The sequence below is a fragment of the Filicampus tigris genome, chromosome 4, assembly GCF_054856515.1.
Source record: "Filicampus tigris isolate MCC_2025a chromosome 4, RoL_Ftig_1.0, whole genome shotgun sequence".
NCBI classification, from domain to species: Eukaryota; Metazoa; Chordata; class Actinopteri; order Syngnathiformes; family Syngnathidae; genus Filicampus; species Filicampus tigris.
The window spans coordinates 10,625,516-10,637,893 of record NC_141220.1 but is presented as its reverse complement, the minus strand read 5'-3'; the positions used below and the strand labels follow the sequence as shown (position 1 = coordinate 10,637,893).

Here is a 12,378-nt window from a genome sequence, read left to right as displayed (position 1 = left end):
CATCTCATCTCATACTCGTTTATCCATTTGAACCTGCCTTACATTTTGGAATGACCACATTTGTACATCAGAGGAAGGTTAGGTGCCAATGCGAACTCTAATCAAGTTCTACTCTGGTGCTCTGTTGAGTAGGTAACTCTCTGTCTGCTATCCTGGATGGCAAAGCGAGACTGCTCTTTCTGAGCAGAGATGAGGAGTATGTCATCACAATGCCCTATGCTCATTGCAAAGGTAACTTAGCTATTTCGCAACATTTACAGCTACATTACTTGCTGCCTGTAAAAATTCAGGTATTACCTGCAAAGTGTTCAGCTTGCACAGTGTGAGATTCTAGTTCTAACATGTATGTCTGCCCTCCAAAGGTATCCTATATGGCACTATGACACTAGAGCTGGGTGGAAAGGTTACCATCGAGTGCGAGAAAAACAAATGTTTCACTGAGCTGGAGTTCAAGTTAAAGGTACACTGACGACATCTGCTGTTCAATTAGAGCTTTGCAGTCTGCGTCAGTTTCAAGGAAAAACACATTGTGATTTTGCTCCCTGCAGCCCTTCCTGGGAGGGCCCTGCTCTGTGAATCAGATCAGTGGCAAGATCTTTGTGGGGGACGAGCTTGCTGCCACCATTGATGGACATTGGGTACAAAAACCCTTCTCTTTCCTCTTTTCTGGTGTTGTTATTGCAAATCCTTGGGTGTGACAAGGACTAATTGATTTCTAGATTTTGATGTATCATTCATAACAAAAAAAAGTACTTAGCTTAGATCAGGGGTTACTACCTAAATGGTGTCCGTGGGCACCGGCTTTCACCCAAGGATCGTATGAGTAGTTCAGTCTGGGGGCCTGTTCTGACAATAGAGTAGCAAAGAAATTAAACCCCTGATAGGACAATTATTAAATCATTGTTGATAAGTGTCTTCACATAAATGAATCAATACGTATTTAATTACATAAAGGTAGGGCGCATTTGTTATTTCGGAAGTGTGTTTCAAACTGGAAGCATTAATTGATACCCAAGAAGCAGCTCTCAGTCTCAAAAAGATTGGTGAGCCCTTGATTAGTTTTTCTCAGATCCAAAATACTGTAGTATGCTTTTGTGTCAAATAGTATTGTTGTCTTTCAAAGATGTGAAGCAATCTTGCCCATCCCCAGCTATAAATATAGTAAATTGAAAAGTTTCTCATCTTAATTGTTTTTCATCATTTATCGATTTCCTGCCTTTCGTGACAATTTGTTTGGCTTTTTATATTCAGGACAGTGAGGTTTTTATTCATGAGAAGCGCTCCGGACAGCAGGCAACATTGTGGAATCCAAGCCCAGATGTCCGCAGCAGTCGTCTCAAAAGACACGTGGTCCATTTCGACCAGCAGGGAGAGTTTGAGTCCGAAAGGTAAATCACATGTTCTTCAGTGGATCTCGGAAGGATGAAATTCCATTTCTTCACAATTTGATTGATGTAGGTCTTGGCAATGTAAATCCATTTGCAGGATTGTTACTACTTATTATTTGATCTCATCTGTGCTAGATGAGGAAAAATATCAGTAGTGGAAAAAAACGACATCTGTTAGGTGACGTTAATATTTATGTATTGTTCTTCAGTATTTTCGGCCTTGTGTTTTCCTCACTTAACAGGCTGTGGCAGCATGTGACCAGAGCAATCATAGAGCGTGACCAGGTGCAAGCCACACAGGAGAAGTTTGTGCTGGAAGAAGCTCAGCGCAAAGAGTCCAGGGAGAGGGGAGACAAGCCATGGACCCCGCGACTTTTTTATCAGGAGCCAGTGACGTCAGAGTGGACCTACAAGCATGTGGAGTACGAACATTTTAAAGAAAGCACAAACCTGTCTCTTCATTCTTAGGTTCTTCGCATATGTAGTGACAACCGATCTTGTGTGGTTTAGAGCCGAACCGTGGGAGCCAGAGCGTTGTCTAGTTCAGTTTGAGAGAGATGGAGTGATTCAAACGCTGGAGAAAACACACAGACGGCACAATGGACTCTCTTACAGCGACAGCTGGCCCAGCCAACGCAAGGTTCATCACCCACCTTTACACCTTGTAACAGCTCATTGTCACTTTTGATAAGTATATTATTTAAAAGCTTCTGGCTATCAACCCAAACATACAGGAGTTAAACTGACTTGAATTACATGAAACATGCATGTCTTAGTGTCATCAACTGGCTGGATTATTCAATTAAAGGGGAAGTCAACGCAAACATTTTTTTTCACAAATATGTTCTATGCAATCCCACTAGTTGAATAAATAATAATAATATTGCGTTTGTGGAATAAGTGTTAATCCGCTTGTTTTTAGCCATCTCCGCGGGCGGCCATTTTGTCTCCTGTCGACTGAAAGTGACATCATAACTGCTCACAATGACCAATCGCGGCTCAGATGCAGAAAACAGGTCAGCCGTGATTGGTCGTTGTGAGCAGTTGTCATGTCATTTTCATTCGACAGAAGACAAAATGGCCTCCCCCAGAGATGGCTAAAAACGAGTGCATTTTGCTGCTTAATTTATATTCCACAAACGCAAAATTAATCCGAATGCTGTGTTTCAACTAGTGGGCCTGCTGGGAACATATTCTTGAAAAAATATGTTTGGGTTGACTTCCGCTTTAAGTACGGTAATGTGTGTAGCCAAATTTTACTTAGACCATGCCTGGTGTCCATTTGTTAGCATTAACGTTTGGCAACTTCTTTCCAGGCTAAGGTGAATGGGACACACAGGAAAGCCAGCAGTCAGCCATCCAGCTGCAGCCAGAACACTGAGAGCAGCAGCAGCACCCCAGAACCGACACACGAGTCTTCTGATAACGAGGGTGAGGCGTTAACACACCAGGGGCGGAGCTACGTGGTGGCCAGGGTTGGCCATGGCTTCCCCAAGTTACTTTCTGGCCACCCCACATCTAGGGGGAAATTTTGATACATTTTTCCACATGGATGCAGTTATTCTTATCTCGGGGTACTCTTACACATTTCATGTATATTATCTGTTTATCTAAACAACGAATTTACAATTGATCAGAACTCAAACTCTAAAACAACCTGGTTTTAGTAAAGAACGTCCGATTCTTACAGTCACTGTCGATCAAAATCAGTACCTTCACACCATAACAATCAAACAACCTAGCTGAGAAGTCATTGTTTAACATGCCATACACAGTCATGGATTTATGACATAAAATGCACACATATTCACATGACGCATATATTTTTTAATTCATTTAATAATAATAAAAGCAGGAACAAACGTAAGTAAAAAGCAACAAAGAGCTTCTGTTGTTGTGCCTGTGACAAATGATCACTCTTGTCTGTTAGCTAGGGTTAGAGGTATAAATAAATAAATAAATAAATGACTTTTTAGTGAGATGTTGTCTCACCCTGGACAACCCACTGTCAAGTTTTTGGCTACACCCAGAAAAAATCGCTTGTTGTAGTGAAGTCATGTTTGGTTTATCAGTTCAGTAAAATAACAAGAATATACAATAGCACGTGTGTGTTTGCGTATTAAGATTTTGTCGTTAGGGTTTGTTAAATATTCTTGACACTGGCAATATGTTGGTGTTTTAGCATTTATATCTGTCATGCTCTCAGAGTTCTCAAACCACTGTGCGTGGTGCAGCAAGGATTTGGCCCTCCTTCAGACATCCATCACCTCCATACAGAAGACGCAGCAAGACATTCAGAGGTGATGCAACGCACAACAGCAGTGTTTACTGTATGTGATTGTGCTTAGGTGGGCTGCACAGACAAATTTTAACATCTCAACCTGTTTTTGTGAGAGAGTCCACACATGATGCGGAAAGAATTGGCATGTTTGTGCTTAGTACTCTTACAGTGTACTCGAGCTGATCATCACCACTCACAAGATTTTCAGTCTCTTCTAGACCTCTCCCAATAATTACTATATTGACTTATGACTGCATAAATAAAATGAAAATGTCATTTTTTAAATATATATTTCATATATTTTCATCATATATTTTTTTTGTTCAGTCTTGATAAATTGTCATCGACGTCATCATCATTCAGTCGCACTGCTTCGTTCCTTCTCCTGTCTAACACCATGCTTGCCGCTGTGCGAGCTGCCACACGCATGCATGCACGCACACACACACTCAGTGTGGAACAGCATTTGAAAATGGTTTAAAGCTGGGGTGCCCAACTTTTTTTTTTGTAAAGAGTTTGGAGTTTGTAAAGAGAAAATCACTGGCTACCTTGTGGGAGGCAGGGATGCCCTTTAGCGGGATGTTAAGTGCAGAAACATCCTTATCGTAGTTTGCTTGTATCCTGTTAAAATTTTGCATACATATATACATATCGATTTGATCCCTTCCACAAGCCCTTAATGGCAGCACCGAACAATAACAGACACAGCATACCGACTCGGTAGAATCTGCTAATTTAGATTGCTAAAAAATTATGTTCCTCCTAATCTTTATTTTTTCATTCCAGGTGCATACCAAATTTTGAATGTGTAGATTAAATTATGCATATTGGAGAAGCAAAACAGAATAAGGTTATATAAAAACAAAATTAAAAACCAAGTGTTTAGTTGTATTTAGCACAGTGCTTTTTCCTAATTTTACACATTTGATTTCACTCTCCTGTACATTTGAAAAAAAAAAAAAGGATTGGTGCCCAAAAAAGTGAAATATGTTTACAAGTAATTTTTTGTAGTTGTAGGTAGTTTCATAGTGTTAGTGCAACTCAGCACTACTGTTGGTGATTAGTTGACTATCAAAATAATAGTTTGTGGCAGGCAGCCCTACTTGACACGCTTGCGCCAAACATCATCGCATATTGCGTTTGCGAATGGCTGCAGCACCACACTAGCGCACAGAGACAAGCACGGTAGCGATTTTAAAAAAAATTGAATCAAAAATCGGGAACTGAAGATCGAAATCGAATCGGGGCTTAAGTGAATCGTTACATCCCTAACGAACAGTGAACACAATCTGTTGCTTCTCTGCATTTATCCCCATTACTTGCGTGTTTTGGGACCAAGCCCTGTCGCAAAGAGCAAAAAACCACAAGTAATTGACGCCGCCCCAAATATCGGTCATAATTGTCCCTCAGGCGATATGTGTGAATTCAAAATAGGTCCTGGCATCAAGACAGGGCATTGGGCACCATAAGCCTTTCAGCGAGCACAAAAACACAGAATTGGTGAGATTTTCATTGAATGATGAAGGCTAGGCTCCAGAAGCAAAAAGCATGATTGTAGCAAATCGGGTTTAGGCAGGCAAACACTGCATTTGTGTTCGGCAACAGCACGAGCTTCAGGTCGCTTCTGATAGGCCATAGTTACATAGTTTCATATCACAATCTGGGAGTCGGCCAAAATCGGTCTTGACCACATACACGTAAGGATTTGCAAGTGGAAGCACTGAAAAGGTTCACATTTGAGATTGTCAGCCCCTGATTGATTTGATCAGAAGGGTTTGCCCTTGTCTATTTATTTGCATTAAAGGCACACTTCGCATGTCTTTGCAGGAACCTGTCAGCTCTGAGTCGTCAGCTCGCTCAGCAGAGGGCAACAGATGACAGTGTGTCATGGATGGGTCGGCACTGTGTGATCGTCTGTTTGGTGCTCCTCTCACATCTTCTCCTCCGCTACGTCTACACCTGAGAACCTCAGGTCTCCATCCAGCACCGGTCTGACATTTGATCCCTCCCACAAGCACAAACTAATCAGCCGAGGGGCACGGAAACCAGATGAGTGATGGGTGAGGGACTGAGTCCCATTCTTTTTGTTATAGGGAGAGGCTTAGCATGAACATTTATAGCAATAAACACAGCCAACGCCTGTCAGACATCTACAGATAGAAATGACTCCCCCTAGTGTAGCCAAACTAAAAGAGCACCGGCACCCACGCACTTTGGACAGGAGACAAGGGATGACAGAAAGGAATCACAAAGAGGGTCTTTCAATAAAAAAAAAATTTAAAAGGATGAATTGTACAATGAAGAATGATATGTTAGAACAGCAACATCCCTTAGTGTCTTTATCTACTTGCCCTGCAATACCGTCTTTCTGTGAATGTGTTTGTGTGTTGTTTGTATGTACTGTAGGCCCTGCGTGCGCAGGTAGATCAATGCGCCAGCGTTTCGTATAACTTCCACTCCAGAATTTGGGCCTTAACCGCTGATGCCAAAAAAAAACAAAAAAAACAAAAAAGTAAAAGACGAAAACCACATCAAATACAAACGAAAGACGGAACATCTTCCAACAGTGCAATTCTGTGTTTTGTATTTACTGTATTCTCACATCCGCTCTGTCTTGTCTTTTTTTTAGAATAATTTTACCAAAACAGTATTTATAATCCAAAAGGACAAAGAGTTCTTTGTTTACAGGGAGCAATTGCGTGTGTGTTACTAGTGACACATAATGTAGGAAGAAGGAAGGCTAATGTAGGTCAAGAGTGAGAGCCATACAAAGTGTCTTTATATTTGTGGGCCTACTGTGGCATAATGGAAGGGACAATTGTGTAGCACTCTGTTTGGTTAGCTCTGGATGCAGCATGTGCAGTTAGCATTAAAATACAACAAAATCGCTGTGGCCAATGGAATCATTTTTGTATATGCCTCCTAGATAACATACTGAGAGATCTCTAGTTTGACATTTTCTTTTAAGTCACAGGTGTTTGGCCAAGTTACCATTTCAGTAACCCTGTAAGATGATCTACAAATATACTTACCACTCTTATAACCCATCGTTATCACCAACATTTGTATGATTTGATCTGATGCGTCTGTTAACTTAGTTGTCTGTTAACAGGTGGGTTTAGCAGCATGCAACACACACATGTAAATAACCTGAAAAGGTCAATTACATTCATTTTTAATGTCAAGTTGCTAATGATGATAACCGGAGAACAAGAAATGAAAGAATGCTATTTTCTCACAATCCACCCCCACCCCCTGTTCTTTCTGGCCTATACGGAGACTGCAGGTTAAAAACGATTGTTTTTTAAATTTGGTGTTCATCTTGGTCCACAACATGTTCAAGTGACTTTTAAAATGTAAAAAGCACTTACTGATTTGTTGTATCTGTTCTTTTAGAAGGTATGTATATATTTGTCTTCAGTGCTTTTACACTCAGATAAAAAAGAGATTTCAGAATGTATTTATTGTGTGATTTTCCCCCCTTGGTAACCAATCTTGGAGTGAAGAGCTTAGAGACCAGGGATGACAATCTTGATCCCAGAGTTGCGTGCTGTCTTCTCGTGTATGTACTTTTGTGTGTGAGAAAGCCATTGAGTTGTGCTAAAAGCAAAGCCATGTCTGTGACCTTGTTTTTTTTTTTTTTGTAAGCATTTTCCAACATTTCAGTTCAGTGCCCAGTTTGTAACATTTCAGTCCAGTGCCAGTACTGATCTACCCAATGGGAGCAAATTTTAGCGATGAAAGTTGACTCTGAATGATTTTGTGTACTTTTTAAGTTCTTTTCATAATTTTCCTGTTTTTATACTCTATCACCATATTCTGGGATTGTATATGCCACTTACTTTTCTTATATTGAACAGAAACTCAAGAACACGATGATGCCCGATTTTTTCATTCACACTTGTTGCACACTGTAGTAATACAGTAAAAACTTTTAACCATGACACTGGCTTTTTTACTTTATTAATGTTTGACTATTGAATTCATGAACTGAGAAAGTCACATTTTTGCTCCTATTTATATTTGGTCATAGCTCATCATTTTTTGACAGAATCAAAATCAAAATATACAACACATTTGTGAAGGTTGAGTTCTAGTTTTGGTCATCCAAAACCCATATAGGTTTCAAAATATTGGCCTTTTTCTCCTGTCAGACAACGAAATAAAAGCTTATCGACTTAAAATGCTATGTCATGGCATTGTCAGACTCCCTCCGTGGTCGTTGTGGAGAGATGTGGGACTTTGCCGCAACTACATACAATACAGTAGCAGCTTACAAACAAGCACTCATACCTAGCACATATATGAGTGCGTTCATGTGGTAACTAAGATAACAAGGCCCTCTTGTGGTCAAACTTTTTCTTTTTCTCTTAAATTTTAATGTAATGTTGCCGCGGTTGACCCTGTGTCAATGCATATATATTTACAGCATTTTTTTTTTCTTCAAATTTTGCAATTTTTGTTGGAAGGACCAAATCAGGGTGGCTATTTCAAGGACATCTTAATGGTTAACTTGTTTTGTTTGTTTTTTTACATTCTTTATTGCTAATGAAATTAAGTGAGATCTTTATCTTCGATATAACATATTTCAGTTGATCATATCTGTAGACTGTGGTCCAATGATTTAAACATACATACATACATTTGGCGGGTTTAGTGCATCTGTAGTTATGCATGTGGAACCCATCAGCTCGTGGGTGTGTCTCCTGAGCCTGTCCCTTGAAGTGGTAACTAAATGATGATACCAGAGTCGCACTCATGTTGGGAGGCCCACCCTCTTCCAGGACGCCGTATGAGCTGTGGGAAGGTGGCTTGGAAGGGGTCTGTGACTGACAGAGGCTCTAGAAAATAGTGGACATGAGGCGCCCAAAGTGACATTTTTTTTTTCCTTTCTACACGAGCCCAAGTCCCTGCAGGCCCCTTTCTGCCTCGCTATGTTTGGGGAGGTAGAGGCATGAACGAAGCATATACGAAACATACATTATTCCATATGAACAGATTTTACTTTATAACTCTTAATTTCACTTAGGATATTAAAAATGTGAGGTTAGAGCTCATGAGGCAAAAGCATTTACACTCAATGTTTCATGTATGGTAAGTAGAAATCCTCCTGAGCAATAGTTGAAACCCAAAATCTCTGGGTTAGGAGACAACCACTGGACCACCGAGCCATGCTACCCGTGTTGTGTGTGTGTGTATGTTTGACATGCTCAATACGAAATATGGTAGGAATGTATAATTGCGAAGAAAGAAATATAATACATAAATAAGACATTTCTGCTGACCTTTTTGCCCCTAGAGTTGCTACCCCATTTTCAAAACAAATTCAGGACAAATAAACAAACAGAAAACTAAATGTAAGACCAGTAGAATACGTTGTATCTATTTTTAAAAATTTTAAAAAATATATTTTTCATGTAGGCCAACTTCTTTTGGATTCTTAAACTTCGAGTCGGGGCAATTTGATGTGCACCATAGAAAGAGGGTTAATTGTGTGCTTGTTAAAGAGAGTTGCATGTGAGCTCACTCTTTGTCTGGGATTCAATGCATTTTATTGGGTCTCAAAATAGCTTGCCTCTCCCAAAGAAACATGTGATCATAACCACATTCAATAGTGTCATAAAATCCGTGATTACTTGGAGTCCTTCCAGTTCCTTCTGGTTCTAATGGTGACTGGTAGTACTAGTTACATACTAGACATTCAACAGGCATAATTTACTAAGGTCATTGCTGATGAATGAATGAAACAGTATAACATAATATAAAAGCACGTTTAAATGCAGAATAAAATAATATCCGAAAAAGATAATAGGTTGCATTGTATATTTTTTCTTGACCTTTCATTCCATAATCAATATCTAACTATGCTAACTAATTTTTAAATTCCAATTTACGACCAAAGTACAGTCAACACAGGTTGAAAGTCGTAGAGGAACAAATGTTTATGGTAAAATATTTTTTTTAAAAACAAGTTTTCAATGATTATTAACGCTACAATATTATTTCTACAACAATTTAATAAGTCGCCTGTATAATATTCTCAATGCTGTTCCTTTTAACTCATATAAATGGCGATAATGTGCATTTCAAAGTGTCAAAACAAGTGAAGGAGAGGACATTCGACATCGTTTGAGTTGGAATGCGATTGCTAACAAAGAAATGTGCCTCCCTCATCATTTGTGCCAAAGTCTCAGAGACACAGCTGCATAATACAACAGCAGCCTTAGTATACTGTACATGTTTTATACAACGTTGTTCAACACAATTATTGGAACACGACCAACCTATGTAAGCTTTACATATATCATTTCACTGAAAATACAGTACGACTATATTTCACATGTGTAGGGTGAGCCCAAGTGAGAAATAGTACCAGTATTCCTTTGTAGATGTGAGGCAGTATTATTTTCTTTGGCTCTTGGTCCTGGGATAGCTTGAGTCACTGTGCTGGAAAGGTTTGGTGTAAAAATGTCTATGTCGTCAGTTTTTGTGCTAAGCTAAGCTAACTCCTTTGGGCAAAAAAACTATTTTCTTTTACTCTCAGTGGTCTCGCACCAGGTCCACCCTCTTCCTTCCTCAACTTGGTCTAAGTGGGAGGCCAGCCACACCGAGAACTCAGGCAGGATGTTTTCTCACTTCCAGCCCATGCAGGCCCATCCCGAAAAAGCCAGACCACGTTTTGAGTCGAGACAGAGGACTTGTTGGGACTTGCCTTTCACTTAAGTGGAGCAGGATGGAGAGGGAGGGGAGTCTGGCTGTGTGCTGCTCCCTGAGGCTTTGTGTGAGTGAGTGTCTAATGTGTCTCTTTGTCTTTCTTGATCAAACTTGCCTGCAGCCAGTTTAACATGTAGAGGCAAGATTCTTTGCTGGTAGCTTGAAGAGAGGGCACACGTCATGTGGTTGTGAGCCATTCAAAGCATCCCGTTTCTGAAGTCATGTCTGTACGCTCCATTTATCCTGTCATTTTAAATTGATGTATGGTATTGTGATTTGGGTTATTCAGGTAAGCTTGCTATTCATATTGTGTTATCATGACAAAATTCTCTGTTGCAGCCTGGACCCTCCGGTCTTATTCATAAAAATTATCAGCCCCGACCCCGTTCCTATTTTTGTCGTTTACCCATTCAGACGAGTAGGTTGAGATGAACTTTTAGCCGCCTCGCGAGCACGTCACATGCACGAGGGCTGAGTAGTGGGCCGGACTAAAATCCACCTGGGACAGGTGGCCTGCCGGCCTTGCTTAGTCCAGCCCTTTTTTAAAACTTGTCACCCCCAACCCCGCCCGCCTCAAATAAGGACTTCCAGCCAGGCCGTCCCCGGGACAGACTGCCCAGCTCTGGTAAAATATAATGTCAGCTAAGCTAGGCTCCATCTCACTTGTGACCCTAATCAACGACAAACGCTATCAAAAATGGATGGATGGATATTTACATAAGGCAATTGATGTGGTATTGCAATGTAGTAACCAATGTTGCAGTTCTCAATTTGAACATTTATTCGATTTTTATGTAATGAGTACTTTCAAAAATTAGATTAAAAGAGACGTCAGTTCGAAATATCAGTCTTGCGTTGTGGCATGGCTCAGTGGTAGAATGGTAATCTCCCAAGGTTGTACGTTTGTGTCCTTGAGCAAGACATTGAATCCTAATTCGCTCCCAGTGGACCTGACAGCAGCCTGCCACTGGTGTATGAATGTGAATGTAAATATGAAGCTTTGTAAAGCACTTTGGGCACCATATGGCGTACTTAAAGTGCTATATATGTGCGCTCCATTTGTTCATTCATTTTTATCCTTCTATCCTTGCACAGATCGAAAGAACCATGTACCCTTTTAGTTTCAAAGTTCAAAGTTGACTGACTCACCAAAGCTTCGTCTGTCTTGATCGGAAAGATGAATCATTGACATTTACTTGTTTCGCTTTAGGGTTGGGCACTGATTTGTTTGGAAATAGAGCAATGCCTCTTCTTGTCAGTTGTGGGTGGTTGGTGCGGTTATTAAGGAAAAGAATGAGCGGCGTTGGTGGTGGTCCTGTTTAGACTGAGGAGGCTGAGGATCCACTACGCTTAAAGAGATGAGTGAGATGATGTGATCATGATCAGTTAAAGACCTAATGTTGATAAATCACTTCCACTCAGCTATTACACAAGCAACAATATCCTCTCTTAGCTCTCCTGTTTTTTTAAGTCACTGCATTTGTTGTCATAGCAGCAACTTGTGTGCATACCTGGAATAATTGACTGTATTCGCCTGCGACAGATCTACAGCCATTAATCGCTCCATAAAAGGCTCCAATTAATCACAAAAAAGTAAACTGCTATCAGAAGTGTCAAAAGGGTTTATACTCTTTTCTTACAGTATCTAGAAGTACTTGTGTTAAAAAAAAAAGAAAGAAAAAAGACTGGTTAAAAGTATGATTTCACTTCTGCACTCAAGTAAAAATAATGTACAAACTCTGGGTGTAAAAGTTGAAATAGCATTTTACTGTCAATTGTCGTATTTTTCCGCTCTGGGTGTAAAAGTTAAAATAACTTTATGTCAATTACCGTATTTTCCGCTACTTTTTTCCTAGGTTTTGGACCATACGGCAAAAGTGCAGCTATTCTGTGGATTTTTCTTCCACCACGGAGGGCGCTCTAACCGGAATTACAATAGAATACAATACAATACAATTGCCATTAACAGGTTGGACTGCTGTTGGAGGAGTTCAA

The 12,378-nt window shown here is 40.2% G+C and overlaps 1 protein-coding gene across 5 annotated transcripts in view; it reads left to right on the top strand.

Moving 5' to 3' along the window:
- The window catches only part of osbpl5 (oxysterol binding protein-like 5), a 38,339-nt gene extending 30,726 nt beyond the window's left edge, over positions 1 to 7,613 (top strand). For all 5 annotated transcript variants that reach the window (XM_086028522.1, XM_086028521.1, XM_086028523.1 and 2 more), the window contains 9 exons: positions 133 to 231; positions 363 to 460; positions 549 to 638; positions 1,252 to 1,388; positions 1,631 to 1,810; positions 1,899 to 2,028; positions 2,705 to 2,819; positions 3,595 to 3,688; positions 5,497 to 7,613. In XM_086028522.1, the coding sequence (XP_085884648.1) occupies positions 133 to 231; positions 363 to 460; positions 549 to 638; positions 1,252 to 1,388; positions 1,631 to 1,810; positions 1,899 to 2,028; positions 2,705 to 2,819; positions 3,595 to 3,688; positions 5,497 to 5,632 (1,079 nt within the window). In that variant the 3' untranslated portion in view covers positions 5,633 to 7,613. The remainder of the gene's footprint in view (positions 1 to 132; positions 232 to 362; positions 461 to 548; positions 639 to 1,251; positions 1,389 to 1,630; positions 1,811 to 1,898; positions 2,029 to 2,704; positions 2,820 to 3,594; positions 3,689 to 5,496) is intronic.
- The last annotated feature ends 4,765 nt before the right edge of the window (positions 7,614 to 12,378 follow it).